At 46.6% G+C, this 26,954-nt stretch overlaps 8 protein-coding genes across 13 annotated transcripts; 4 read left to right on the top strand and 4 right to left on the bottom strand.

Annotated features, from left to right (window-relative positions):
* Positions 1-4,402: 4,402 nt before the first annotated feature.
* LOC112349522 lies at positions 4,403-5,964 on the bottom strand. The gene is made up of 2 exons (XM_024684132.1): positions 4,945-5,964; positions 4,403-4,879 (listed from the first exon to the last, which is right to left on the bottom strand). The coding sequence occupies exons 1-2, from the start codon at positions 5,962-5,964 to the stop codon at positions 4,616-4,618; spliced, it is 1,284 nt and encodes a 427-aa protein (XP_024539900.1). The 3' UTR covers positions 4,403-4,615.
* A 1,451-nt stretch (positions 5,965-7,415) lies between these two features.
* Positions 7,416-9,845, top strand: LOC9633073 (aldehyde dehydrogenase family 2 member B7, mitochondrial). Its single transcript, XM_024670945.1, has 12 exons — positions 7,416-7,545; positions 7,612-7,728; positions 7,776-7,918; positions 7,972-8,125; positions 8,175-8,308; positions 8,381-8,566; positions 8,641-8,814; positions 8,886-9,023; positions 9,087-9,224; positions 9,288-9,349; positions 9,412-9,697; positions 9,755-9,845. Exons 1-11 carry the CDS (start codon positions 7,497-7,499, stop codon positions 9,683-9,685), a joined length of 1,569 nt encoding a protein of 522 aa, XP_024526713.1. The 5' UTR covers positions 7,416-7,496; the 3' UTR covers positions 9,686-9,697; positions 9,755-9,845.
* A 29-nt stretch (positions 9,846-9,874) lies between these two features.
* Positions 9,875-11,278, top strand: LOC112345064 (putative protein TPRXL). The gene has a single exon (XM_024670969.1). It carries the CDS (start codon positions 10,023-10,025, stop codon positions 11,172-11,174), a length of 1,152 nt encoding a protein of 383 aa, XP_024526737.1. The 5' UTR covers positions 9,875-10,022; the 3' UTR covers positions 11,175-11,278.
* Positions 11,279-11,380: 102 nt separating this feature from the next.
* On the top strand, positions 11,381-13,633 carry LOC9633070 (histone deacetylase 19). 2 transcript variants are annotated; one of them, XM_024670958.1, is made up of 7 exons: positions 11,381-11,942; positions 12,214-12,654; positions 12,711-12,853; positions 12,913-13,006; positions 13,061-13,200; positions 13,266-13,317; positions 13,368-13,598. In XM_024670958.1, exons 1-7 carry the CDS (start codon positions 11,409-11,411, stop codon positions 13,452-13,454), a joined length of 1,491 nt encoding a protein of 496 aa, XP_024526726.1. In that variant the 5' UTR covers positions 11,381-11,408; the 3' UTR covers positions 13,455-13,598. The 2 variants fall into 2 exon arrangements, with proteins under 2 accessions (XP_024526726.1, XP_002961351.2); XM_002961305.2 differs by having other exon boundaries at positions 12,913-13,200; positions 13,266-13,633.
* A 1,756-nt stretch (positions 13,634-15,389) lies between these two features.
* On the bottom strand, positions 15,390-17,250 carry LOC9633072 (putative tRNA pseudouridine synthase). 4 transcript variants are annotated; one of them, XM_024669745.1, is made up of 9 exons: positions 17,157-17,250; positions 16,961-17,098; positions 16,869-16,895; positions 16,693-16,805; positions 16,473-16,633; positions 16,264-16,408; positions 15,869-16,204; positions 15,671-15,806; positions 15,460-15,621 (listed from the first exon to the last, which is right to left on the bottom strand). In XM_024669745.1, the coding sequence occupies exons 1-9, from the start codon at positions 17,191-17,193 to the stop codon at positions 15,554-15,556; spliced, it is 1,161 nt and encodes a 386-aa protein (XP_024525513.1). In that variant the 5' UTR covers positions 17,194-17,250; the 3' UTR covers positions 15,460-15,553. The 4 variants fall into 4 exon arrangements, with proteins under 4 accessions (XP_024525494.1, XP_024525501.1, XP_024525510.1 ...); XM_024669726.1 differs by having other exon boundaries at positions 15,390-15,806; XM_024669733.1 differs by having other exon boundaries at positions 15,390-15,806; positions 16,485-16,633.
* Positions 17,251-17,291: 41 nt separating this feature from the next.
* Positions 17,292-20,258, top strand: LOC9643154 (sodium-dependent phosphate transporter 1). 2 transcript variants are annotated; one of them, XM_024669719.1, is made up of 12 exons: positions 17,292-17,862; positions 17,930-18,055; positions 18,126-18,195; positions 18,247-18,374; positions 18,431-18,649; positions 18,707-18,799; positions 18,861-19,289; positions 19,347-19,459; positions 19,509-19,611; positions 19,669-19,905; positions 19,977-20,103; positions 20,182-20,258. In XM_024669719.1, the coding sequence occupies exons 1-11, from the start codon at positions 17,713-17,715 to the stop codon at positions 20,100-20,102; spliced, it is 1,794 nt and encodes a 597-aa protein (XP_024525487.1). In that variant the 5' UTR covers positions 17,292-17,712; the 3' UTR covers position 20,103; positions 20,182-20,258. The 2 variants fall into 2 exon arrangements, with proteins under 2 accessions (XP_024525487.1, XP_024525482.1); XM_024669714.1 differs by having other exon boundaries at positions 19,977-20,258.
* Positions 20,241-22,470, bottom strand: LOC9633069 (pentatricopeptide repeat-containing protein At4g02750). The gene is made up of 2 exons (XM_024669711.1): positions 21,891-22,470; positions 20,241-21,836 (listed from the first exon to the last, which is right to left on the bottom strand). The coding sequence occupies exons 1-2, from the start codon at positions 22,443-22,445 to the stop codon at positions 20,319-20,321; spliced, it is 2,073 nt and encodes a 690-aa protein (XP_024525479.1). The 5' UTR covers positions 22,446-22,470; the 3' UTR covers positions 20,241-20,318.
* A 40-nt stretch (positions 22,471-22,510) lies between these two features.
* LOC9633068 (pentatricopeptide repeat-containing protein At2g13600) lies at positions 22,511-25,804 on the bottom strand. Its single transcript, XM_024669706.1, has 3 exons — positions 25,688-25,804; positions 25,463-25,556; positions 22,511-25,415 (listed from the first exon to the last, which is right to left on the bottom strand). The coding sequence occupies exon 3, from the start codon at positions 25,366-25,368 to the stop codon at positions 22,540-22,542; it is 2,829 nt and encodes a 942-aa protein (XP_024525474.1). The 5' UTR covers positions 25,369-25,415; positions 25,463-25,556; positions 25,688-25,804; the 3' UTR covers positions 22,511-22,539.
* Positions 25,805-26,954: the final 1,150 nt, after the last annotated feature.

The following is a 26,954-nucleotide window of genomic DNA, read 5'->3' as shown; positions in this document are numbered from 1 at the left end:
TCATACAGCATGACCGAGCTGACCACCACCGTGAATTGCGAGGACATTCGTCCGCCAGCGTTTTCCTTCCGCCATGTGTCAAAGAAAATATTTTTGTGTGTGGAGGATGCTCCTAGCTACACAAGCGACCTGAATCATAAATCCACAGCGCCTATAGCAAACCCAATTGAAGCAAATAGTGCCAAATACACTTCCATGGCTGTAAAATTCCAACAGCTCCTTTTCCTTCCCCAACTCCTCTTGCGATTTAACCGGTTTAGGCCTATTATCAGATGACATAAGGCCCATAATCCACCTCCATCCAGTCAGGCTTCACGCACCACCAGCCAAAGGAGCTCTAATTTTAAGGACTGCTTTCATGAACTCCACCACTGATTCCACCGTTTCCATGACCTTTCTCCGCCCTAAAACTATCAAATCGATAAAAGGCTTTCAAAATCTTTCGAGATGTTGATCATAATTTTAATTTGCCCAGCCAGCTAATGCTGGGCAGTCAACAAGTGCTTAATATGAATTTGACATTATGATTCATTCATGAGTAGTTTTGCACAGAGGGTAGATTCATTCATTCGTTAGTTGTTTACGGTGTCTCGCAAGCCTTCAGCACACAAGCATGTTCCCAGACATGGATGACTACTTAGTATCCAGGGCTTTTACGACTTTGGCTGCAATTGTGCCCCAGCCTGAGGATTACAACTGGCTTGGAAGACAAGGCTGAACAATGTGGAGAGAGTGTGTGTTGCGTTTTGCGGCAGCAGGATTTGTGTGTGACGAGGCTGTGTGAGAACAATGGCCAGCACTACTTTACAAGCGGCTGGGTGTAACAAACATGAGGACAGGGACTGTAGTTTATGTTGGAACCAAGAAGAGATCAAGGCACAATCAAAGGAACTAAGAACTAGGACGTGTATATGGAAAAGCAGAATCTTTTGACTCCTCTGATACAGGTGTAAAGGAAAAGTACTGGGCACAGCAGTGTGCAGCAATTTGCACCACAGAAGCAGTGTGTGGATATGAACGTTTCTCCTTTAAGGCAAGAATAGGCTAGACAGTAAGGGCTCAAGTTGAGATGGGGAAGGGAAAGGAAAAAAAGAAGCTTCTTCTTTCTCATGATAATGCATTTCGATGGTTTTCCATCATGGAAGCCAAGTTCTCCAAGAAGAAGGTATTCGGAGTGGTCAAAGGCCGTGAGGAAGTGCTGGTTCTTCTCCCTCCAGAAGAAGTTTCTTGAATGTCTATGGAGCAAAGACAAGCATATCAGCGACGGCATAAAGATTTCAAACAGAACAATGTCATTGTGAGAGCGATGTTGTTTGAGCAAGTATTTGGAATGCCAGACTTGAAGAACACAAATTCGGACACATGTGAGGTATGTCTTCAAGCTAAGATAAAAAAGAAACCACTTCCAAAGAAAACATCTACTTAAGGTAAAAATGTTTTAGACTTAGTTCATGTCGACATTTGGGGAGTGTCACTGGAAAAGTCAATAGTATTCATTACTTCCTGCTAATTGTGGATGATCTAAGTTGTTACATAGCTGTTTATTTCTTAAGATAGAAATCTGAGGCACCTTGTAAGTTCATAGAATGGATTCAAAAGTCAGAAAATAAATGTGGGATGACAATTTGCACATTCATAGTCAATGGAGTATGGAGGACAGGAACTTCTCTCATGAGAATTCCAGATGATCCTTGCATCACATGGTATCTTCCTCCAAATCTCTACACCATATGAACATGGTCAAAACAGGGTTGTGGAGTAGAAGATGTTAACAATCCTTGATGCAACCAGATTGATACTCAAGGCGTCCAATGTTCCAGTATTCTTTTGGGCCAAGGCTGTGAATTCATGTGCAAAATATTCTACCTACAAAAGCAGTATTGGATAAAATGCCATATGAAATTTGGACATGTTCAAAACCATCTATTACATACTTACATGTGTTTGGGTGTGTAGGATACTTATACATTTCATCTGAGGAAAGACAAAATAAATAAGAAGATCATTCAACGAGATGCATGATGTTTGGCTATAGTGAGAATACTAAAGGTGGCTATCAGGTTTGGATTTTCAATCAAAAGAAAGTGCTGGTAAAGTATACTATTTTCTTTTGAGAAGATGTACTAGCATCATCAGTCAGCACAAGAAGTTTTTTCTCTAGCTATGGATGATAATGGCTCTAAACTCTTAGAATGAGGTACTTCACTTTATTATTCTAATGAGTTAAATATGGTTCAAGCAGATCTAGAGAATAATGGCTTATCACAATGAGAGAATGGTGAATCTCTAAATGCTCCAAATGCTAATTCACTACCAAGATGTTCTCTCAGACCTTAGAAACCTACATCCCACATTTTATGTTATTATGCATAAACCACACAAGTCATTCACGAGCCAACAAACTTAGATGAAGCACTCTCTGGACCATAACATTTTCATTAGCGAGAAGCAATGCAAGATGAATATCATGCTCAATTGGAGAATGGTTCTTAGACAGTCATTTCACCACAAGAGGTTCTTTGTAAGGCTTCAATCAGATACATACAACAAACCAAGTGAGATTTTCTCACCCATAGTTAAGATGGCTTTTATTCATTTTGTTGTTACAATTGCTAATCACTTAGACCTTAGGTTGAGTAGATGGTTGTCAAGAATGCATTTCTCAATGGCAAGTTGGTGTATATGCAACAACCACTAGGTTTTGCGATCCAGGGGAAGGAATGCTATATTTGTAAACTCTGACAATCCATTTATGGATTAAAATAGTCATAAGAATCTATTGTTTTCATGATGGCTTACTTATTCTCGTGTGTTTATGTTGACAATCTAATCATGGCCAGAAACACAACAAATCTTAAATGGCTTAAAGAACAACTCTCCAAACAACTTCGAATAACAAATCTTGGTAAAATTTCCTTTTATTTGGACTAAAAATTGAAAATTGTGCATGATAGGAAAAATTAAATTCTAAAGGTCTATCTCAAGTCTTGGTGGTTTCTTTATTGCACACCCAACTGTAACTCTAATGCTTCAATTCAACAAGCTCTCCAAAGCAAGTCAACCATGTTCCAAGGGGGAGAAGAAGGAGATGGCTATGGTTAGAGCGTTAATGTATTTAGCTCTATCAAGCAAACCAGACATAGCTACAACTGTTTCCAAAGTGTGCTAGTTCATGCAAAATCCCAAAAAGAGACATTGATATGCAGCAGAGCAGATTTTTAACTATGTACAACAAACTTCATCGCTTTATCTCGAGTACAAAGGGATGGCAGGAAGAGAAATTAGATCAGGTGCACTTATACCATATGGCATGGTAGATGCTGATCTTGCCGGCAATCTAGATGATAGGAGATCAACAACTGGGTATGTGTTCAAATTCTCTAATGCAGCCAAAAACAAAGGATGGTGGCATTGTCTACTTGTGAAGCTGTTAATGAAGCTTTATGAATTCAACACATGCTCCAAGATATCAATTTTGAGATGCAAGTACCATTGAATGTCTACAATGACAACACAATCCATTGTGAATCCAATGCATCATGGGAGAAACAAACACTTTGAGATGTTTCATTACTTTATCAAGGAGCAGATAAAAAAAGAACAAGTCAAGCTGAGATACATTCCCACAACAAAGATGACTATGGCACAAAGGCTATAATTGAAGTCTGACTGTTTGAATGACTTCAAAGACAACTCGAACTGGTCTCATAGGGGGAGTAGTGATTTAATTAATAGACATCAGATTGAGGGGGAGTGTTGGGAACCAAAGAGAGATCAAGGTGCAATCACAAGAACTAGGATGTGTATATAAATCAAAAAGTAGTGTATCAATACATGCCCAATACTTTTCCTTTAGGTGATGGCTTTGGCATGATGACAAGGGTGGCTTGGTTTTGCTCCTTGAAGCCATATTTGGCTGATGGAATCGCTTGGTGTGATAGAGGCCAATCTCGTTGTCTGGAGAATGGGATTTGAGCACAGGGCACTGGGGCAGAGTGGCCTATAGATGAATATTCAAAGGCAGTGGTTTATCGCCCGTCACTCAGACCAGCATAGGAAAAGTTTTGTGGATCGAGTTGGAAGGCTGGCACTGGTTTCAAATCTGACTTGTTTTTGTTTCCGTAAGGCTGTTGCTGTGGAAACCGTGATGGACTTAACATCCAACAAGGTGTGGCTTCTCCTGACGACGCTGCCAAACGTACGGTAGGTCGTGTTCTTGCAGACCAGTAGGCTTAACTTGCCTCCAAATTCTGCGCCAGTGCTTTGTCAACAAGATATCCCATGCTCCTTACTCAGGCACACCAAAACACCTAGCACTCCTTGTAATAGTACACCAATTGCCAGGCAGCGGCAGCAGTTGCCAACCATATTTGTGTTCTGCACGCAGAAGGCCACGCTAAGGTTGGAGAAGATGCAGATGGATTGCTCATAAAAAGTCTCAACACAATACATCTCTACATTCTGGTGCTCCTTAGCATAGTGTTCCACACTGATGAAGCCCGAGGATACTTTCCTTCGATGGCTGATGACTTAACCATCCTCGCAGCCACTTCAGGGGCACCTTGCATGGGACGAAAGAAGCAGGGTAATCGCCTCCAACTAGTGCACAACGCTTTCACTCCTTCTTTAACGAGATGCGAGAAGGGAAGGACAGCATGAGGTCGAAGAGAAGACGCCACGAGACGTAGCGTTTGTTCATGGAGCGCGACACCGGATTGATCATGTCCTCGTGGATGTAATGCACCACGAGCATTCGAATCTGGTGCACGCGAAGCAAGTCACCGAGAACATCAAGATCCGGGGCCTGTTCCAAGCCATTCACCCAGACGTGCACGGTGAGCGTCTCAAACTTGAAGTGATCTACATCACCCTGAAACCACTGCAATGAGACGAAAGGATCAGCGCTTGAGTGGTAAGAACGAGTAAAACTTTAAATCTATGCACCTTAAGAGAAAAGCCATCGAAATGGATGCTTTCCAGGCTGACAAGCGGGCTCAAAATCTCGCCAATTGGAATGGCAATCCCATTGGTGGTCTCCGTGTTCTCAAAGGATAGCTCGGTGATCATGGGCGTGAGATTCAAGACGTGGAAGACGCTAGCATGCTCCCAGTTCCCAGCGATCTTCAGCCTCTTGAGATTGTAGAACTGCTTGCTATCGACCACACACGATCCATAGCACGAGAGCTCGAGCTCACGCAAGCTTTCGGGGTGTGAGATCCCAACAGACATTCCGTCCGCCAAGCCGCCAACTTTCAAGACACCAAGCTTCGGAGCGTCAAGACCAATCCTATACTTTCTCGTTCTCGCTCCAACCTCGTCGCCCTCGAAATCCCCCGAGAACTGGAAACTCTCGAGGCTGGCGCTCTTGAGCGTGAGATCGTTCGAGGTGTCCACAAAGCCCGTGACGCTGAGATACTCCAGCGTCGGGCATGCCGCGAGGAGCGCCTCCAGGATCTGGGGAGACACACTTGCAGATCTGCAAAACTGGCAGCTTCGCAGGCTTGAAAATGGCGACTGATCGAAGAGGCTTTTAGAACTGTAAAAGTCTCCAGCCATCCGGAAGCTCTCGAGCTTGCGGAAGCACGAGAACAAGCTCCACACGGCCGGTCCCAATTCAAGACAGCCCCACACCTCGAGGTCTAGAACCGTAAGAGAGTCGGGCCACAAGAGCCAGTGGCCTGTAGCTTCGGATGGGTTGAGGCAGGAGAGCGAGACCTTGAGCTCCTTGAGGCAGCCAGGAGCTATCTTCTTGGTGCGCTGGAGCACGCTGGTGATGGCGTCTTCTTTCTTCCTCAACGCCGTCTTGTCCCTCGCGGTGAAATCGAAGTGGAGGCGGGTGACTGCCCAACGCAGCTCTCGCCATCGCTTGCATACCAGCGAGAACTGGGCGATCTGCCGCGCATCGCCCACCTTGGAGAAGATTTCCACCAGCGAGCTATCGTCCAGCTCCACGCTCTTTCTCATGGCACAAAACCCTAAAATTTAGAGAATTATAAGTGTAAAAGGAGAATTAATCTACGACGTACTCAAATGATTTTTCACGTTGGCTCCATGGATTGGCAGAGGCCGAGAATCAGCTCGTAGAACATAAGTTTTGTCCCCGCCTCCAATCAGCTCGCTGACTCTCAGTGCCGTGTGGAGGCCTGCATACGATCTTAGGACTCAGTCAAGTTTGCTGATCTCACAAGGCTGTTGCTTGCCTCATCTGTCAGCTCCACTCTCTTCTAGTGTTGCATCCCTGGGTCTTTGTTCTTCTTGAAGGTAGGAAGCCACTCTTTGCAGCTGTTTCGAGTGCTATTTACATGCATTATTATTATTATTACTCTATCATACAATCGTGAAGCCCATATTCCACATCCATTAAGGAATTCCCACCTCCTCCATAGCCTTTTCTCCGCCCTAAAACTTGGCTACTAAATAGACAAAGGGCAAAGAGTTTTTAAGTCCAACGTTCCAGCCTCTTTTGCTCTGGAAGAATGAATACAAGTACCTCTTTTTAATTATGATAGCACCACCTTGTATAGCTTGTTCGACTCATTTGTTCCTACTGGAATCTGTAACAGCATAGAAAAAAGATTCATGACATCGAAGAGACATTGACTGAGAGGAGAGCTTTCCCCAGTCAGCAAGGCTGATTATAATCATGCTGCTATCCTTGAGAGCCTTCAACAAACTCATTCACAGCCTGATGAGACAACGTTAAATCAGCGATTGTAGTTGATTAGCACTGTTCCATGGATCCTGTAGAAAAAGAAAACAATATCACAACTCCATAAACAACTAATGCTTAAAGAATTTACCATCTTAAAAGAACATCCGGATTTGAGAATTAGATTGATTATCACAATACATTGAATTATTATTATTATTAGGTTATGGCAATCACAAACTTTGCTAAGAGATCTATAGATCACTCGAAATTATTGCAAATGATTTTTAGATAATCATCTTTTTAGATCAATTTTTGTATACAACATTGGAGAAAATTTGATTTGGCCATATAATTAACTTTTTATTTGCTGCATGTAACATTTGATGATCATCATTCATGTTACCTTTAATTTTTGAAAAGATGAATTTTAAAGTGCAATAGCATGGAAATTGCATGGTTTAGCTAATCAATTTTATTTTATAAGGAAAACAATTAACTTAAGATTCCACTCCTTTAACACTTACAAAATACCTGGATATTTTAGGTACAAACCAAAAATAAACTTAGAAATAAGTAATTTATAATTTACAAGTGTAAATGTGAGTTATAAAAGCCAAACTTTTTGCTTGGGTTAATCTTCTCGTGCTCCATCTCTAGTATTATATAAATGACTGTCTAATGTGAACACATTGTAGAACAAAATCTCTTATACAATAGAGTTCTAGTAATCTATCAAAATCCTACATTGACATCTCACCTGCAAAACAATCTTGACCAAGCCCTACGTTTCTTCTTCTGATGAATTCTATAACAACGTGATAGATTTGGAGCAGTCCAAGGCAAGATGACAATGTTTTTGAGATCAAGGATTAGTCCGGTGGTTTCTCGAGCTTGTGAGTTCAATTCAGACAAAGATTCCTTCCTTGCTTTTGAGATCATAATAGATTCCAATCCAAAAGGTACACTTGTATGGAGGAGGAGCTATGGAGCCGAATTGGCACCGCTGCTCAAGCCACCGGTAGAAGTCAAGCACACACAGCTCCTCATCGATGGAAAACTCGTGGATTCGGCCTCGGGTAGCGAAATAGTTCTTCCTGGATCATTCTAAATTCCTGTCTTCCAGGCAAAACATTCCCAACGATTGATCCACGCTCGGAGGAAATCATCGCCCAAGTAGCCGAGGGAGACGAGGAAGACGTGAACAGAGCCGTCAAGGCGGCTCGCAATGCGTTTGAGAAAGGGCCATGGCCAAGAATGACCGCTTACGTACGTAGCAATTCAAAAAATAGGGATTGATTGTCTCTCATTTGGGCTCGCAGGAGCGCTCCAAGATCCTCTTCCGCTATGCCGATCTCTTGGAGCAGCACAGCGACGAGCTGGTGGCGCTCGATGTTCTCGACAACGGCAAGACGATCGATCAAGCGACCTTTGCCGAGATGCCGAATGTGATCCGGTGGTTTCGATACTACGCAGGTGAATGAAGATTTTGGCAGAGAAGATCTCCAATCGTTCCTTTTTCTAGGATGGGCCGATAAGATTCATGGCATGACTCTTCAAGCCGATAGCCCTCACCACGTCCATACATTACACGAACCAATTGGAGTCGTTGGTCAGATCGTTCCATGGAATTTTCCTATTATTATGTTCTCGTGGAAGGTAAGCAACGTTTTTCTTTGATCGTTCTCTAGTTCGTCTAGCGATCATCGTTTTTCTTTTTTTACGTGAAAGGTTGCTCCAGCACTGGCTTGTGGGAACACTGTGGTTTTAAAATCAGCCGAGCTTACGCCGCTTTCAGCAATCTTGGCCGGGACACTCGCTCTCGAGGCTGGAGTTCCACCGGGTGTTTTGAATATTATTTCTGGATTTGGACATACTGCTGGAGCTGCGATTGCGAGTCATATGGATATTGACAAGGTGAACGAATTTTTTAGTGTTTGCGAAGCTTCAATTACGACTGATGTTTCCATTCTTTTGATTTTTCTATCAAGGTCGCATTCACAGGCTCGACAGAAGTAGGAAGGTCGGTCATGGAAGCCGCGGCCAGAAGCAACTTAAAGCCAGTAACTCTAGAGCTTGGAGGAAAGTCGCCATTTATCGTTTGCGGTGATGCTGATATCGACAAAGCTTTGGAGCTGTCACACCTCGCCTTGTTCTTCAACCAAGTAAGTTTTTCTCTTTTTCTTCTTTCATACTACCAAAAAAAACACAAGCTGACATAATCGAGGACGAGCAGGGCCAAACTTGCTGTGCGGGATCCCGGACTTTTGTGCACGAGAGTGTCTATGACGAATTCGTGGAGAAGGCAAAGAAGAAAGCAGAAAATCGTGTTCTGGGAGATCCTTTTCAAAGCGGTGTAGAGCATGGCCCTCAGGTACACCTATCTATTTTTCCTCCTCTTGCGAAGCATGACGAATGCGTGACCGAGTATATGCAGGTTGATATTTCTCAATTCAACAAAGTCATGAAGTACATTGGTTATGGGAAGGAACAGGGAGCCACTTTACTCACAGGAGGAGAAAGACATGGAGACAAAGGATTTTATATTCAACCGACAGTCTTCGCGGACGTTGGAGTATGAACTTTATCTCCGAGATCACAGCATCGCACTGACTTTGATTCTCTCCGTGAATGGCAGGACAGCATGGCGATTTCTAGAGACGAGATCTTCGGCCCCGTCCAGTGCATATCGAAATTCAAGTAAGTTCCTTCCTAGCTTTCGGAACATTGGGCTCGTGTTAAACTATAGAGATCTCATTCAGGACGCTGGAAGAAGTTGTTGAAAGAGCAAACAACACTCAGTATGGTTTGGCCGCGGGAGTTTTCACGCAGAGCTTGGACACTGCAAACTTCTTGAGCCGAGCTTTGAAAGTGGGAACAGTTTGGGTAAACACGTACTACGCCTTCGATGCAGCCATCCCCTTCGGTGGCTACAAGATGAGCGGATTTGGACGAGAGAAAGGCGAGTACGTTCTCAAGAACTACTTGCAAGTGAAGGCAGTGGTCACTCCATTGAAAAATCCGGCATGGCTGTGAGTCTCTCATCTGGTAAGAACACCAAAAACAATGCAAGTATTTGTTCTTCACAACCACTGTTCTTCGCAGACTTCTTCCAGTCCAAGAAAGCTCGCAAATCTCTCCAAACATTAGATATAGCAAAAGATGCGAAAAGAATAAAGAATATGCCTTTTGTGCCGTTTACCTCTTTTAGGGCTAGAGCGGTAGAACAGAGCAGTGGCGCCGGCGCCTACAGCGCGGGATTCAACGCTCGCCAAGGCCTGCATTTGGATCTTTCTTGCTGCGCTTGATTCTCCCGATCGCAGGATAGAAGTAGCCGCTGCTGGCCGCCTAGATCGAGCAGCAGGGCAGACGAATGGAATCTTTTGCCCGGTCCAAGAAGCCCCGTGCAAGCATCAGCGCGCCTCCAGGCGGCGAGGGAGGCCAATCCGTGGCTCAGAAGCCCGATTCTCGCGAGGTCGGGGCATTCCAGGTTCTTGCTTTCGATTTTTTTCCCTCTCCAAGGCCAGGGTCGGAGGATTTCGATCTTGCTGCGGGGAAACCCGCGGAGAAAGATCCGGCCCCGTCGAGATTCTGGCGGTCGCTTGTGCGTATCGTCGGCAAGAACAGGCTGGGGATGAAGACGAAGAGCTCGAGCTTGAGCCACGAAATTCTCGCGGAAAATCTCGAGCCGTGGAGTTATCCACTGGTGGATTTAAGCGAGAAAAAGATCAGTGGAAAGAAGTGGACATCGACTATCAAGGCTCTTCTCTTTGGCAGATCGAAGAAGACGAAGGAGAGCCCGTTTGATTCGTCGCTCAACACGAGCAAGGAATCGATAAGTCCCTCCGCCGTGTGCCCGGGACGCAGCTCGGGCGAGAGCTCCTCCACATCTTACATCACTGCCGATGGATTCTCTTCTCCAAACTCCGACAAGCCCAGGAGTTCTTCCCAGCAGAGCTCATCAACTTCGACGCCAAACTTGATGGCTTGCAAAGAAACCTGCCGAGTTTCCAGAGAGACGAGCTTGATCGTCGCCAGGAGCATCTCGAGGTTGTCCTGCCGGCACGATCGCGACGATCTTCTGGATACGATCGAGAGCGTCCCGCTGCTAGAGACCCCCAGATCATCAGCAATGTCTTCGCCAGCATCTAGCACTACTTCCAGCAAAAGAAGCTCGAGGATCTCTCCCCGGATCTCCCCCAGCCGGTGCCACGAGAAGCCGATGAGGCGTTCGTCCGCTGTGCTAGAACGAAGAATGCCGTCGTCCCCCAGCGCCATGAAGCTACGAGCGGCGGCAGCAAACGAGAAGAAGAATTCGCCGGCCCCTCTGGGCAATGTTGCGATCGTGAAGCAGTCGGAGGATCCATTCCGGGATTTCCAGGACTCGATGATCGAGATGATCAAGGCCAAGAACATCAAAGGCGACCGCGAGCTCGTCAATCTCTTGAACTGCTACCTCTCCCTCAACGCTCCAAAGCTCCATCCCACCATCATCGACGCTTTTGCAAAGGTCTGCCCACATTGATCTCAGAGTAAAATCTCCTAGAATCTTTTTGCTTTGATGTATCAACGAAATTGATTTGTAAAAGACTTAACTTATATGTAATAAAACAAATTTAAACTGGGGTAGTTAAAACGATTTTAGAAAATTCTGGAAGTTTCACTTAGGGGGTAAAAGTTTTCTAACATAAAGAATATTCTCGTTTAAGAGGGAGGCGTGGTTTCCAGAGTTTAGGGTTTTAGTAAGGTTAGCGTGTAGATGGATGGGAGCGGCAATTCTCTGGCCGGCAGCGTCGGGGGCGATGGATCCAAGCGGCGCGTCTCCTACTTTTACGATCCGGAGGTGGGCAATTACTACTACGGGCAGGGCCACCCGATGAAGCCTCACCGGATGCGAATGACGCACAGCCTTTTGGTGCACTACGGCCTCCACCTCAAGATGGAGGTCGTGGAGCCATTCCGCGCGCGCGACAAGGATCTCTGCAAGTTCCACGCCGACGATTACGTGGATTTCCTCAAGCAAGTCACGCCCGAGACGCAGCAGGAGTTCGCCAAAGTCTTGAAGCGATTCAACGTCGGCGAGGACTGCCCGGTGTTCGATGGGTTGTATAGCTTCTGCCAGATGTATACCGGGGGGTCGGTCGGAGGGGCCGTGCGCCTGAACACGAATCGATCCGACATCGCCATCAACTGGTCCGGCGGACTGCATCACGCGAAAAAGTGTGAGGCGTCCGGGTTTTGCTACGTGAATGACATTGTTCTTGCGATCCTGGAGCTCCTCAAGCAACACCAGGTACGCAAAGCTTTAAGTTTCCTTTTTGTTCTTTCTTTGGATGCTGGCCAGTTTTTGCATTTTTTTCTTGAAGACTTCTTGTCTTCCTTGTCGAATGTAGACTTCGTCAATGGTTTGTCTTTTCTCCGTTCCTTGTGTAGCGGTTCATCATGCTTTTGCCCTCTTGTTCTAAACTTCGTTTGTTAATGGTCTCTATTTGTTGCGCTCTATCACTGTGACTGGTCTTTCTGGCTTCTCTTGGATCTAAAGCTTAAACGTTTCCGCTTCGCAGCGCGTGCTCTACATCGACATCGATGTTCACCACGGCGACGGTGTCGAGGAGGCCTTCTACACCACCGACAGAGTCATGACGGTATCTTTCCACAAGTTTGGCGACTTCTTCCCGGGGACTGGCGATCTCCGGGATGTCGGCCACGGGAAAGGGAAGTATTACTCCGTCAACGTACCGCTTAACGAGGGGATCGACGACGAGAGCTACCAGCGGCTGTTCAAGCCGGTGATAAGCAAAGTCATGGAGGTTTACCAGCCGGGGGCGATTGTCTTGCAGTGTGGTGCCGACTCTCTCTCGGGAGATCGTCTCGGCTGCTTCAACCTCTCGGTAAAGGGTCACGCCGAGTGCGTGAGATTCGTGCGTTCTTTTAATGTACCTCTGCTCTTGGTTGGAGGGGGAGGATACACGGTAAGAAACGTTGCAAGGTGTTGGTGCTACGAGGTAAGAACTCCTTTCCTCTCGTTTTGGTGGTTTCTTAATTCTTTTTTTCTTATCAGACGGGTGTTGCTGTTGGAGTCGAGCTCGAGAACCAGATGCCTTACAACGATTACTACGAGTACTTTGGTCCGGAGTATACGTTGCTCGTGCCGGCCAGCAACAAGGAGAATGCTAATTCTCCGGAGTATTTGGACAGTCTCAGGTATTTCCCTTTTGTAACTGGAAAGACTTTGTTTGCTCACTTTGTATGATGTCTTACAGGCAACAACTTCTTGAGAACATTTCGAAGCTCCAACATGCTCCTAGTGTTCCGTTCTACGAAAGGCCACCGGATATGGAGCCTGGCGAGGAAATGGTCTTGATGTCTTTTGAAATTCCAGAACTGTTATTAACATTGTGTAGCTTTCAGGAGGAGAATGACGCTGATGCACGGCCAACAAAGCCTAAGCCAGGAGTGTGGAATGGGGAACCAGTTGATTCAGACTCCGAAGGCGAGGGAGACGTACACAGGCAGAGGCTCCCGAAACAAGAACTCGATTTCATCAGCAGGTTTGTATCGAAAAATCCTTCAAGCTTTCAGTCCCCTGAAAAAATGCCATTGATTGACTAAATAGGAAGCTGCCACCATCTGAAGAACCGGTTGTCAAGAGACCAAAGTTTGATGAAGTAAGTGAGCTCGCACTTCCTGACGTCTCATGGGTTAATTAACTTTTCAGAGGACTGAAGAGCAGAGAGATGATGATATCGCAACTTCACTCTCTTTAGGCCCAGCAATGGCAGCAGAGATTAAGATTAGCTCGTGAGCATGTAAATATGACAACTGGTCCAGATGAAGTTTTGAGCAACAGAGTTTTTTGGTTCTTGTTGCTAAGCGAAACCATGTTTTGGAGCTCTTCCACAATATGACTTTCATGGTATTTTCTGCAAACAAAATTAGAATTGGAGAATTGGATAATAATAAAAATTGGAATTATTTTTGGAACAAAAAAGTTTCAGTTGAAATGTGTTACAAAAAATTTTAGCTACAAAGAGTTTATTTTTAAAATTATAAATGATTAAAGTATATTCTAAAACACTTATTTTAATTAGGAATGAAGTAAAATATAAAATATAATAAATCTAACATTGTAAATAACATTTCAAACAATTTTTTAATTTATCAATGCACACAATGAATCAATTTATCATATTACAGAATGTTCATTAGCTGTTATAAAAAGATTTCGTATTTTTATCTTTATCTTTGATAAAAATTAAATCTAAATTAAAAATAGAAAATATACATATATAGTGCTTAATGCTTATTTATTTTACTATTCTTCACATGTTTTTCTCTTTTAAATGCCATTTCACTTTATATTGTCTAATTTGTAAAACTTCTTTTAATTATTTAACATATATGCATTTTTATAACTATAGTTGTGCAATATATACTTGTTATTACTTTTATTTAGCTTATTGGTTATAACTTACTCATCTAATTAGCACACAGTCATAGTTCTAACATAAATGTCAAGAATAGCTTATTGGTTATAACTTACTCATCTAACTAGCACATAGTCATAGTTCTAACATAAATGTCAAGAAAATGTAATGTAAAAAAAACTCTTAGTGAGAATTAAATTCTCTTGCATTAGGGTACCAAGGAAAATTTGAAACATACAAAAAGATATGATTTTTTTTTTACTTTTTGCACAATTACTATTTTTGTAGTTTAGAGATAACTTTAATGGTAGAAAATGACATCTAAAAATATAATGTTAATTAGAGAAATTATAAAGATGTTATAAAAAGTTATCCACTATAGAAATATCATCACCCTAAGTATGCTTTATCTTAACTGCTATGTTACTAGTATTGCTAGTAACAACTTTAAATATTAAAACTAAATATTAACTAATTAGAATTTTAAATAAGAAAAGAGAAGTTTAAAATTATGATTTCAATTTTAAGTCATAAACAATGACTTGATTTTGAGTTAAAACTTTCAATTTAAAATTTAATTGAATTAATGTTCTAGTGTTTATATGAATATTGTCAATATAATTATCAAACTTATCAAACTTTTGTAAGCAACCAAAGAGAATGATTTGAGAGACAATTCATAAGGTTCAAATATAGAGGGAAAGGGCCCATGAATAAGAATGCACCCCCTTTTCCAATTAGTTAAGAGTCTTAGGATATTTAGGGTTAAGCATCTTTGAGTTTGAATAGTATTAGGTTGGGTGACCTCTTGGGAAGTCCAAACTCAAGACCTTTCAAGAAGTCCAAACTCAAGAGCTTACAACTTTGTAAATTTTAGAATGAGATAAAATGGTAGTATATAACATTTAAAAAATATAACAACTATTGCTACTTGATTTAAAATTCATCTATTTTGTTACTTGATTTAATGGAATTATTTTTAAGATTCAAGATTTAATAGAAGTTATAAAAAAAGCATACCACAAAAAGGAAATTGATAATGTAGGTCTAGTAAATCAGCCTGAAAACTGAAAACTTTACTGGCAGTTTTTTGAAAGATATAATGCAACACATTATTAAAATTAACCATAAGGATTGGAGCCCATCTAGCTAGAGCAACTTGCCAACAAACTCACTACAAACAACTACCCAAGCTGGTTCCCAACCAAAGAAAAACTTTGGAGAGTAAGGCCTAATTTGTTTTAGCTTAAGTTTGTTGACAACAAAACGAAGTAAAAATGACACACAAAGTGTAACAAGGCCAAAGAGCTGGAGATACCAAGGGTAACAAGTTGTAGATTGTCTTACATAAGGCATGCATTTCGCTGTTTCTTCCAGTCTAACCACGCATCACGAAGAGAGCTTACATTTGGCTCGGGGAGATAACAATACGAGTCCATTGCTTCGCACCACTTGTTCCAAGGATCCCTCTCACTCCTCATGGCCTTGACAATCTCCAGGAAAACGTGGTCTTTCCAAAAGGCCTCCCTTCTTTGGCATCCGAGGCTACTCAAGTTGATGGCATGAGATGTACTGTGTTGGGAACAAAACTTACTGGAGGCGAGTGTCAGGCCTTCACAAGGTGCTATTGGCAGGACAATCCGTGAATGCCTGCAGAGAGACATTTGGATTATGTCCGGAGGTAGCAACTTTCGGGTCACAGCAACAGCCGTTCCGATCATTTTTCGTATCTGCAAGAGTTTCCAGATGTCTAAACAAAAACAAAATCGAAAATAGGAAAGAAGGTGCGTACCTGGTGAACCATGAAAGAAGCGCCCGTAACACTGACTCTGAGAGCAAGCGTGTCTCCGAACTTTTCTATATCACCACAAGAGCACCTGATGATCTTTCTGTAATGTTGTGCCGTGATCCTGTCTGTCGGATCCAGTTCCTGCAGCCAGTATGCAGGACTAGGCTTCTGTTGGACCCGAAGCCGTGGCTCGTCGGCATCTCCATCCTCGTCTTCTTCTTCAGAAGAAGAAGAAGAATTATCCGCCGCTATGGGAGTTCTCGTACGCCAGTTGAGATCTTGTTGTTTTGGTTTTCCATAGTTGCGCCGTATAGTGTAGTTGTGAAACGGGTGCTCGCCCTGTAACAGGAGAAGTTCGCGTTCACAGAGAAAGAATGCGTCAATTTTAAGCAACGCACCTCAAACAGCTTTAGCTGGAGCCTGAACTGTTCCAGGAGTTGTTTAATCTCACAAGTGGATACCCTTTGATTGATTCCCACGCACAGCGCCGGAAGGAAGTAGTCGTAAGACCTTTCAGAGCATGCCATCCTGGGACGAAAAGTTCTGCAAACAAGTCGCAAGCTACACTCTTAAACAAAAGTAAACAAACAAAGAACCCAAAACTAACTTGCTTACTAACTTGCTTACTGGGACGACTCCAAAAACGCGTATACATTGTGGAAGATGGCGATTTATCATGTCTGCGATCTCGATTCCACCAGGGTCGTCTCTCCAAGCATCTATAGGCAGCTCCATTTTCAGGGATATCACTGTAGCTAGTGAATGCACCTAAAGAAAAACGATAGGAAACACGCACGAAAAGCAAAGCTCAAAAGAGAGTTACGTACCCCCTTGTCAGTTCTACTGCTTCTCGCCCAACCGACCTTCATATGGTGGCCGTAGTTGCTGTCGAGAATCCCTCCAGCCTTGTAAATAGCTTTGTCTAGATCGGCCTCTATGGCTGTCAAGGAACTATTGAGAGCACTAAGCTCCAAGAACAAGGAACAGTGACTTGAGAACTTACTTGGATGATCTCCATGAAGTTGCAAGCCTTGAGAGGAAGACCAATACAAACAAAGGCTCAAACATTGGAAGAACGTCAAAAGAAAAACTTGCCTTTGTAGCCTGTTCCAACGTATCCAATCCACATTGCGACCTTCTTCTTCCTCGTAGCGCCACAATCCGGATTACTGAGCGCGGCCAATGCGGCGCTGCTGAAGCGCCTGCCAAAAATTCCAGCTCTCCCCATCGCTCCTGGAGATCGGGAGAGAAATGTAGGCCAGGCGATGACGATTGAGAGATTCTAGCTTACCGGCAAGCGCCAATCCGGGAGGAACCGCGCTTTCCATCGACTCGATCGAGAGAGAGAGAGAGAGAGAGTGGAATAGGGCTTTAGCCCCGATGAGAAGAATATACTCTGCGCGGAAAAAAGTCACTGTTCCTAAAATTTACCGCGTTGAGAACTCCGTTGGGGTCTCCTTACGCCTACGGCATTGCACAGAGGGCGCATTGGCGCTCCGCGTTCCAGCGAATCTAGGGAAGGTCTTGCCGTTTCTGGGTAGAGCTTGAATCGGCGATTTCTTGCATCTTTCTAGCGGGATTTCGCTTTTCTTGGAGCCTGTTCTTGCTCTGGCTTGGCGGAATCTCTGGTTTTCTTGGTGGATTTCGAGCTCCGGGCGGTCTTGGGGGGGTGGATCGATCGATCGATCGCTGCGCGTTAGAGCGTAATATCGATCCACAACGCGGGTAGCAGCAAGCGTGACGGGAGTAGCTAGCTGACTTTTTCCAAAGTGATCGAAGCATTTACGCTGTCCGCGGTGCTTTCGTCGCCGAGACCCTAGGGCGGGATTCATGCGAGCTCTTCCGGCATGGCAGCTCGGTCTCTTCTCCAGGCTGCTTATGGGCCCGCGGCGGCGGTGATGAGGGATTGGGATTGTTACAGATGGATCACTATCTTCGGAGGATTCGTGGCCTTCGCCTTGGCTTGTGCTGCCGGCGCCAACGACGTGGCGGCATCGGTAAGAGTGCTCTTCCCCCCCTCTTTTTTTTTACACAATCGATTCTAGCTTAGTTTTCTCTCTACAGTTTGGCACGTCGATCGGCTCTGGAGCATTGTCCATGACCCAAGCAACGGTAATGGCTTCGCTGATGGAGTTCATTGGCGCCACGGTCATGGGCGATCGGAACCTCGATTCGATGCAATTTAATCTGGTGAGTCGGCTCTTCTACGCTCTCGAGTCGCTATAACTTTGGTTTTCTTCTTCTTCTTTCACTCTACCAGATACTAAGAGAGAGGCCACCTGATGCCGGGCTTTTTATGTGGGGACTCTTCATTGCCATAATAGCTGCAAGTAAACTATCGCATCTTCGTTTGGTTCAACTACTAACGAACGTGTTTGCAGCTGTGTGCCTGGCATTTGCAACGTACTTAGAGCTACCAGTTTCTTCCACTCTGGCCGTGATTGGCGGCATCATTGGGATGGCTTTGACAGCGCGAGGACTACAGGCGATCTACTGGAACGGAAGACCTGTAAGTACCTAGTTGTGAGTTTTCTAGCTACGGATAATGAAATCGTTGTCCTTCAGGACGGGTATAAGCTCGCAGGGAATATCGGGGGAGTGCTTGAGATTATCTTGTCGTGGTTTCTAGCGCCTCTAATCGCTGCGGTCGCGTCCTTCCTCTTTTTCGGGTTTACAAAGATGATCTTTTTGAGGTCGGAGCACGCGGGAAAGCGGATACTCCAGTTCATGCCGGTGTATTATGGCTTGACAGTTATGGTGCTGATATTCTTTGTCATATACAAGGTTAGTCGCGGTCATTTTCGTTCTTAATTTTCTAACTTCAAAGCACGGCCACGGCAGGGAGCCTCTAGATCCAGTCTTCATGACTGGCCTGCGGGGAGGGCAGCTCTTATTGCAGGGCTATCTGGCATTTTGGCTACTTTATTGGCATTTGTAAGTCGATTTCTTTCTTTTGTATTGATGTTTAGTAACTTACAAGTTATTCTACCTGCAGGTGATTGTTGTGCCATTAGTCCATAAACAATTACGCGCTACTAATAAGGATAGCGCTGTATCTGAGGAGCCTACGCAACCGATTGCCATCGCCGTTGCACCGGAAAAGGAAGCTCCGCCTGGGCCTCAAGATCATTCAACACAACAACAAGAGCAAGATATGAGTCCGGAGGAGATGATAAAGCAATTCAACCAGCTTAGAGTACTGGACACCGTCTATGAAGGAGAAGACGAGGGTAACGCAAGCCCGGACGTCTCTGTGAGGTGTAGTCCTATGTGTGGACCAGGCAAGCTCTCCTTTGGACAACTACTAGCACGAACACCTAACAGGCACAGGACGTTCAAGCGCATCAGACGTCCGAAAAAACTGACTGCCCGGCAGAAGGTGCTGAAGTTCCTTCACAGAATCAAATCTGCCACCATCAGCCACGTAAGAAGTTTACATATTTCGCATGTTCTCCTTCTTACTAGCCTTTCTGTTCCGCAGAAAATAGACTACGATCGCGACGTAATTGTTCGCCACGCACTCGCTGAGAAGTTCGACGACAAAGTCGAAGAGCTATTCAGCTTTCTGCAAGTCCTTACAGCATGCGTTGCCTCGTAAGTTTGATAAAAAATTTTGAGTTTCAGATACAGTTGTGTGTGTCAGGTTTGCGCATGGATCCAACGATGTTGCAGCCATCATGGGCCCGTATGCTGCTGTGGTCCAGATATTTAATCACCGGCCTGATGTTCCAAACCGGGATATCGATGTAAGTTTGACCCGGCAGCGTAGAAACAAAGCACTGATCGTTTGCTGTGTACTTCAGGTCTGGATCCTAGCAATGGCTGGGATAGGCGTGTCACTTGGATTTGCACTGTTTGGATGGAAACTTTCGCGGTGCCTTGGTGGCCGCCTGACGTTTATGACGCCGTCCCGGGGTTACAGCGCACAATTCTGTGCCTTGGCGACGATTCTCTTCGCGTCAAGGACAGAGCTTCCCGTCTCGACGACACACGTTGTGGTGGGCGCTATTGTTGGCGTTGGAGCCGCAGATAACATCAAGGTAAGTGAAATGGTCGTCTCTCATTCTTTAATTTTCCTCTTGTGCTCAAGAAAATCTCTTTTTTGCTGTAGAATGTCAACTGGAAGCTGGCCATGGCTTTTGTGATGGCCTGGATCGCAACGCTTGTGAGTGCTTGTGGGATTGCCGCTGCCTTGTACTCGTTTACGGTGTTCTCTCCAGCTTACACTGTGGCCTAAGGCAAGAGTTTTTTTTTTTTTTTCGTTCTCTAGAGGGAAACGAGGTTCTGCTTACTACTGGAACCCGTTGTTTGTACAGTGTTTTCAAGCCAAATAATTGTGTGGCTGTTTTTGCGAGAAAATTATTTGGAAAGTTTTAATGGAACGCACTTGAGAGGTACTGTGACAAAAATTCGAGCTCAGACATTTGCGATTCTATAGATTGGCAAATCTTAGCTAAGATTTGCCAACTTTGGTGACAGCACTTGACAAAAGCAAATAAGAACTGGGGTTCTTGGCATCAATCCTGGCCAGCTTCTCCGCGGCCCAGCGAGCAAGCCCAGCATTTTCATGAACCTTAGAACACCCCAGCAAAGTCTTCCACGCCACAGCATCCGGCACAAACGGCATCACACCCACAAGCTCTCCCGCCTCCGCCACCTTTCCGGACCTCCCCAACACGTCCACCATGCAGATATAGTGATCCAAGCTCGCCGCGATCCCGTAGTCGCCAGCCATGGCCACGAAGTGGTACCGCGCGTCCTTGGCCAGGCCCGCGTGACTGCACGCCGCCAAGACGCTGATAAACGTGACGTCCGTTGGCAGGATACCGTCGAGAGCCATGGCACCAAAAAGCTCCAGCGATTCTTTGCTGTGGCCGCTCTGCGCGTAGGCCGCGATCATCGCCGAGAAGAGCACCAGATCTCCGCGCTGGGACGCTGCGACCTTGTCGAAGATGGCCCGAGCTTCCGCAAGCTTGCCACACTTTCCATACATGTTGACGAGCGAGGTTCTCACGGCCGGATGGTTTAGCAGCTGGTTCTCGCCAGAGCGTTCCAGGGCCGTGTGGATTCTTCGTCCGGTGGCGAGCTGGGATGGAGTGGTGCAAGCCTCGAAGACGCAGACCAGCGTGATCTCGTTCGCTCGGCCGCCTTCCAGGTCCATGAGGAGGAAGAGCATCACTCCGGATGAATTCTCTCCGCAGCGGACGTAGGCCGAGATCATCGCGTTCCAGGGGGCAACGAGCGAGAGCTTGTCCGGCATCGCGTCGAAAGTAGCCCGGGCTTGATCCAGGAGATTGTTCTGAGCGTAGGCTGCCACCATCGTCGTCCACAGCACGCCATCTCTGTGCTCCATCCTCTCGAACAGGCTCCTGGCGAGCTCCATTCGTCCACACCTCCCGTGCATGCAAACGAGCGCATTCCCGACCGTCACGTCTTGCCAGAGGCCACTCGAAGTCACTGCTGCGTCGATCTCCTCCCCGGCTGCCGAGTTCTTGAGGTTCCCGCAAACGTCGAGCATCGTCACGAATGTGACTTTGTCCGGCGGCTCGCGAGCTTCCAAGTCCATGATCGCGAAGAGCGTTAGAGCTTCTTGGAGGTGTCCGCTGTGAGCGTAGCCTGCTAAGAGGGTGTTCCAGGAAGCCGTGTTCCTGAGCTCCATTCGATCGAACAAGCCCCTGGCTTCCGCGATTTCACCAGCTTGGATGTAAGCAGCGATCATTGTGTTCCAGGAAATGATACTCTTCCGTTTCGTGCTCTCGAAGAGCTCCCTGGCTTGTGGCAAGTGTTTGTTCTGAGCGTACGCTGTGATCATCGCGTTGGTAGCCACCACGTCTCGGCTAGGAAGCGCATGGAACACCGCCAAGGCATCGTCCAGGCTTCCACACTTCCCATACATGTTAAGAACCGTGGTGGCAACCATGATATCCGACTGGAAGCCACTCTCGATCACCAAGCAGTGAACTATCCTGGCCTGAGAAAGCACTCCAGCGTTAGCGCAAGCGTTGAGCACTGCGAGGAAGCTGACCTTGTTGGGCTGGAATCCACTCAAGTCCATCGTCTTAAACATGTAGAGAGCTTCCGCGGGATGCCCGTTCTGGGCATACGTGACGATGATGGTGTTCCAAGAGATGACTGTCCTCTCGATCATCTCATCGAAGAGCATTCTCGCTTCCAACACACGCCCGACGAGAGAGTAAGCCGTGATCATCGCGTTCCAGGAGGAGGAGCTCTTCAGTGGCATTCGATGAAACACCTCAGCCGCTTCTTGGAGATGCCCGTTCTGGGCATACGCCGCCAGCATCACGTTCCAGGAGAACACGTCCCTTCTCTTGAGATTGTTGAAAACTTCCAGGGCCTCTTGCAATCTCCCGCAGCTGCCATACATTCTCACGAGCAGGTTCCCCAGGAATGGATCCTCACCATGCCCGGATCTCGCTACAAGCTCGTGAATTTTCCGGCCTTCTGCAAGAGCTTTAGCACTGCCACACTGTCGTAGAAGATCTGCGTAAGTTGTAGTGTCCACCGGCCGACAACCCAGCTCCAACCTCTCCACGGCATCCTTGATCCCCACCCTGTCCATCTGCTAGAGAATAAAATCGCCCAAGCCGTCGGATAGCAACTCCCAGCTCCCATTTGAATGATACCCGTCGGATCATCCCGGCATTCTTTCGAGCTCAAGCTTCCTGGAGAACTCTGGCCTTAGCGTCCCACATCCCAACGCTGCCATAGATGTTGGCCATGAGCACTCGAGCAGCGGGCTGTTCCTCGTCCAGCTCTAGTAACGCATCGAAAGCAACCTTCGCCACCTCTATGTTCTTCCACTTCTGGCAAGCACTGAGCACGGTCGTCCACGAGACGATGTTTGCGACCACTGGCATCTCTTTTACCATCGCCACTGCTTCTTCAAGCCTGTTCGATCTGCCCAGGATATCGACCAAGCAGTGGTAGTGTTCCATCCCGGGATCCAGTCCATGGATAGATTTCATAGCCTCGAAGTAGCGCTTGCCTTGCTCGACGAGGCCGGAGTGGCTGCACGCCGTGAGAACGCACAGGAACGTAACTCCATCCGGACGAACTCGAGGACGTGAAGCCATCATCCTGTCGAAAGCTTGGAACAGTGCCTCTGTATCTCCCTGGCGGCTGTATCCTGTTAGAAGCGCGTTCCAGGCCACGATATCTTTCGTGACGATCGACGAGAAAACTTGCTCGGCATCCACCATGCTCCCACACTTGCCGTAGAAATCCACCAGCGAGGTAGCGATGACCACATCACTGTCGAGTCCTAGCTCTCGGATTTTCCCATGAAGTGTTCTTCCGATGTCTAGAGCTCCAACACAGCCGCAAGCTTTGAGTGACGCCAGGAACGTCCGGGAGTCGTGAGCACAGCCTTCCAGCTCCATGGGAACAAAGAGCTCGAGAGCTGCCTCACCTTGGTCGTTGTCCGCGTAGCCTGATATCAGCGAGTTCCACGATACCACATCGTGGCGTCGCATGCCATCGAAAACTCGCCGAGAATCCACCATGCTTCCACACTTCGCGTACATGTCGACTAGAGAGTTGGCAACGAACAAGTCCCACTGGAAGCCATAGCTCGAAGCTCGCAAGTGGACAGCAATTCCTTTCTCCAGAGCACACATCTTCGCCACTTTTCCTTCGAGTTCCCTGCCTTCTTCAGCTTCCGCTAGAACCGCACAGGCCTTGAGAGCAGCCACGAAGGTCCGAGAAGTTGGCTGGCAGCTCTTTTCCATGAGAGAGAAGAGCTCCAAAGCTGACTCTGCCTCCTTGTTTTCGGCGTACCCGAGCATCATCGCGTTCCAAGAGACGACGCTACGAGCGGGTAGTCTATCGAACAGCCTCCGAGCATCTGGCAAACTTCCACAGTTCGCATACAAGTCGAGCAGTGTGTTCCCGAGCACCACGTCCAAGTCGCAACTCTTGTTCGCGGCTTGCTGATGGATCCAAAATGCTGTCTCTAGTGACCTCATCTTCACCAGCTTCCCACCGATTCCCCTGCCTTCTTCTCTCGCTGCCTGATTCGTGCAAGCTTTGAGAGCAGCCACGAAAGTGAGCGAATTAACATAGCAGTCTTCAAGGCCAGAAAAAAGCTCCAGCGCTACCTGAGGATGATCACTCTCGGCATGTCCTAGGATCAGAGCAGTCCAGGAGACGACGTCCCGACGGCTTATCCGGTCGAAAACCCGTTGAGAATCGGGAAGGCTCCCACACTTTGCGTAGGCGTCCACGAGCGTGTTGGCAATGAAGTTGTCGGAGTCGTGCTTGGCTCTTGCAGCCCGGGAATGGATTGCCATAGTTTTCTCCAGTAGCACCATCTTTGCCCGAGGCTCAGTTTCTCTGGAAGCCAAGCTCGAGCAAGCCTTGAGTGTAGCGACGTAAGTGAGAGCGTTTGGAGCACAACCATATGCTTGCATAGCTTCGAACAGATCCAGAGCTACTGAGCCTTGTCCATTCTCAGCATAACCCAGGATGAGAGCCGTCCATGATATAACATCACGCTGCTGAGCTATCGCCTCAAAAACTCGACGAGCGTCAACCATGCTCCCACACTTTGCGTAAGTATCCACGAGAGTGTTGGCCACAAAGATGTTGCTCTCGTAACCAGCTGATTTTGCTTGACTGTGAACAGCGTTGGCGCTTTCCAAACTTCTCACTTTGACAATCCTCCCATTCAATTCCCTGCCATCTTCCTTGATAGCGAGAGCTGTGCAGGCTTTGGCGGCAGCGACAAAAGTTCTGTTGTCCGGAAAGTGCTTGTTCTCGGCTTTCATAGCCGATAAGAGCCGTAGAGCGGCCTCCCCATCCTTGCTTCCCACGTAGCCAAGCATCAAAACGTTCCAGGAGATTGTATCACGCTGCATCGTGTCGAAGACGTTTCTCGCATCTACCATGCTTCCACACTTCGAGTACATATCAATGAGAGTGTTGCAGACGAAGACATCCGTGTCGAATCCAAACTTTGACGCTTGTGAGTGTATTTCCCGGCCTCTCTCCAGCGACACCACCTTTACAATCTCACTGCCCCTCACCTTCGCTTCTTCTCTTGCTGCCAGGCTTGAGCAAGCCTTGAGACCCGCCACAAAAGTTCTGGCATTCGGCTCACAGCCACCTTTCATCAGCTGGAACAATCTGAGAGCTTCTTGGGCCTCCCCATTCTCTGCGTATCCCAGAACGAGTGACGTCAACGAAACCACATCTGGACGCTGCATCCTGTCGAAGATCTTGCGCGCATCTGCCATGCTGCCACACTTCCCATACATGTCCACCAGGCTGCTTGCGACGTAAACGTTGGAGTCGTCTCCATGCTCGAGAGCTGCCGAATGACACCTCCTTCCACTTTCCAGATTTCTTGAGCGACCACTTTCCTTGATAGCCGCAAGCAAGCAACGAATCCTCTGCTTCTTCTGTTCCTGCGGCTGCTCGCCTTTCCCATGGCCAGAGGCTCTGAATGGCTCTTGACGATGCAAGTTTGCGCTAAGTTTCAACATCACGTTGGCAGATCCAAAGAGTCCGTTCTTCTGTTTCAGCTCTCCTCCTGTTATCAAAACTATGAACAAAAGAAGCAAGGTGATGCTTACTTACATGATGCTTGCTAACAAGATCATGACTCCGTGGTAAAAATCTCTTGTCGAGAAAGCATAGTTGTGGTTTCTCGCTGGAAAAATTCACGAGTTTCCTGGAAACAAAAGAAAGAAACGTCACGATGCTTTCTCCACAAAGAGAAACCAAACAGGAAGCTAGCAAACAGACATAGAAAGAAGGAGATAGGTGGAGAAATTTTTTTTTAAGTGTTAAGAACTAGCTTACCTATCCAATTGATCCATGGCGGCCTCTTGCGGTAGCGCGGCGATGAAGCCCGTCCTGGTAGCGATGAAGGGGCATCCAGCCACAGGCAAGTCGACGCTCGGGGAATCCATGGCGAAATTCCTCCACTGGCCTCTGATCGACAAAGACGATGCCCGCGACTGCCTGTCGATGATGATCCAGGGCGAGGAGCAAGACGCGGCCAGGAAGAACAGGCTCGCCAAGCAGCTCAATGCCATCTCCTACGATATTATGTTCCGGATTGCCGAGACACAGCTGCGATTGGGGCTGGGAGTGATCGTCGTGTGCCCGCTCGCCTGGCCCTGGCTCTTCCACCAGTGCCAGTCCATCGCGCGGCGCAATGGCGTCGAGATGATCATCGTGGAATGCGTGTGCCGCGACGAGAATCTGTGGAAGACGAGGCTGGAGCACCGGGCAAAATCCGCGCTGCTGGAAGATCCACTACCTCCACAGATTTCGATCGCAACGGATTCCAGCCGCGAGGCGTGGGCCGATGGCGTCCAGAGCGTGTTCGATGCGAGCGCAAGCGTGTGGTGGCACAAGCCGAGGACGTGGGAGGAGCACCAGAAGAATGTGGCGAGGTACGAGGGGCAATGCGATTACGAGACTGGCGGCGTGAGGACGATCGTGGTGGACACCTCTGCTGGTCCTTGCCTGGATAGCATTCTCCAGTTCTTGGCCCAAAAGCCCTAGCATCGGTAAGAACCCTAAAGTTCAAATTCGGCGTTGCCGGGAGTCGAACTCTAGCGCGAAAACGAAATAATACTTGGAGATGAGGGGCATCGATCCCCTTACCTATCGCATGCGAAGCGATCGCTCTAAGCATGTTTGTAATTTATAAACACAAGATTAATCTTATTGCATATCAACCATTAGATGATAGAATAAAAAAGAATATACTAGAAAGGGTTTAGAAAACTTTATAAATTATAAACATGTTTATAAATTATAAATACCAAATTAATCTAAATGAATACCAACCATTAGATGGTAGAATATCCTAGAATATCCAAGCATATTTTAGATATATTCACTACCATCCCAGTCCCCTATAGGTTTAGTTAAGCAAAACAAAAACCAAAAGAAAAAAGGAAGGAATAACTCTACCACCATTGAAAGACGCTTCTTTTGGATGGTCATTTTGAGTAGCTACTGGACAGCTTATAAACTAAAATCCCATGTTCATGAGATCATCAAAGCAATCAAAATGTGAAATCTAGGACATTGCCAACCACTAAGAAAATACTTT

This window comes from Selaginella moellendorffii, unplaced genomic scaffold, assembly GCF_000143415.4.
Source record: "Selaginella moellendorffii unplaced genomic scaffold, v1.0 SELMOscaffold_0, whole genome shotgun sequence".
Lineage (NCBI taxonomy): Eukaryota > Viridiplantae > Streptophyta > Lycopodiopsida > Selaginellales > Selaginellaceae > Selaginella > Selaginella moellendorffii.
The sequence above is the reverse complement of the archived record's forward strand: the minus strand, read 5'-3'. Positions and strand labels throughout refer to the sequence as shown.

What these genes read in the sequence shown, in the direction of transcription:
- LOC112349522 (XM_024684132.1), bottom strand. Translation starts at nt 5,964, where the DNA reads ATGAGAAAGAGCGTGGAGCTGGACGATAGCTCGCTGGTGGAAATCTTC. An exon ending in TCGATGGCTTTTCTCTTAAG is followed by an intron (nt 4,880 to 4,944) that starts GTGCATAGATTT and finishes GTCTCATTGCAG; the next exon opens with TGGTTTCAGGGTGATGTAGA.
- LOC9633073 (XM_024670945.1), top strand. Translation starts at nt 7,497, where the DNA reads ATGACAATGTTTTTGAGATCAAGGATTAGTCCGGTGGTTTCTCGAGCT. An exon ending in GTCATATGGATATTGACAAG is followed by an intron (nt 8,567 to 8,640) that starts GTGAACGAATTT and finishes TTTTCTATCAAG; the next exon opens with GTCGCATTCACAGGCTCGAC. An exon ending in CAGTGCATATCGAAATTCAA is followed by an intron (nt 9,350 to 9,411) that starts GTAAGTTCCTTC and finishes GATCTCATTCAG; the next exon opens with GACGCTGGAAGAAGTTGTTG.
- LOC112345064 (XM_024670969.1), top strand. Translation starts at nt 10,023, where the DNA reads ATGGAATCTTTTGCCCGGTCCAAGAAGCCCCGTGCAAGCATCAGCGCG.
- LOC9633070 (XM_002961305.2), top strand. Translation starts at nt 11,409, where the DNA reads ATGGATGGGAGCGGCAATTCTCTGGCCGGCAGCGTCGGGGGCGATGGA. An exon ending in AGCTCCTCAAGCAACACCAG is followed by an intron (nt 11,943 to 12,213) that starts GTACGCAAAGCT and finishes TCCGCTTCGCAG; the next exon opens with CGCGTGCTCTACATCGACAT. An exon ending in CAAGGTGTTGGTGCTACGAG is followed by an intron (nt 12,655 to 12,710) that starts GTAAGAACTCCT and finishes TTTTCTTATCAG; the next exon opens with ACGGGTGTTGCTGTTGGAGT.
- LOC9633072 (XM_024669726.1), bottom strand. Translation starts at nt 17,193, where the DNA reads ATGGAAAGCGCGGTTCCTCCCGGATTGGCGCTTGCCG. An exon ending in GTAAGCAAGTTAGTAAGCAA is followed by an intron (nt 16,409 to 16,472) that starts GTTAGTTTTGGG and finishes ACTTGTTTGCAG; the next exon opens with AACTTTTCGTCCCAGGATGG. An exon ending in CTTCTTTCATGGTTCACCAG is followed by an intron (nt 15,807 to 15,868) that starts GTACGCACCTTC and finishes AAACTCTTGCAG; the next exon opens with ATACGAAAAATGATCGGAAC.
- LOC9643154 (XM_024669719.1), top strand. Translation starts at nt 17,713, where the DNA reads ATGGCAGCTCGGTCTCTTCTCCAGGCTGCTTATGGGCCCGCGGCGGCG. An exon ending in TATTCTTTGTCATATACAAG is followed by an intron (nt 18,650 to 18,706) that starts GTTAGTCGCGGT and finishes CGGCCACGGCAG; the next exon opens with GGAGCCTCTAGATCCAGTCT. An exon ending in GAGCCGCAGATAACATCAAG is followed by an intron (nt 19,906 to 19,976) that starts GTAAGTGAAATG and finishes TTTTTGCTGTAG; the next exon opens with AATGTCAACTGGAAGCTGGC.
- LOC9633069 (XM_024669711.1), bottom strand. Translation starts at nt 22,445, where the DNA reads ATGGACAGGGTGGGGATCAAGGATGCCGTGGAGAGGTTGGAGCTGGGT. An exon ending in GTGGATTCCAGCCCAACAAG is followed by an intron (nt 21,837 to 21,890) that starts GTCAGCTTCCTC and finishes GTGCTTTCTCAG; the next exon opens with GCCAGGATAGTTCACTGCTT.
- LOC9633068 (XM_024669706.1), bottom strand. Translation starts at nt 25,368, where the DNA reads ATGTTGAAACTTAGCGCAAACTTGCATCGTCAAGAGCCATTCAGAGCC.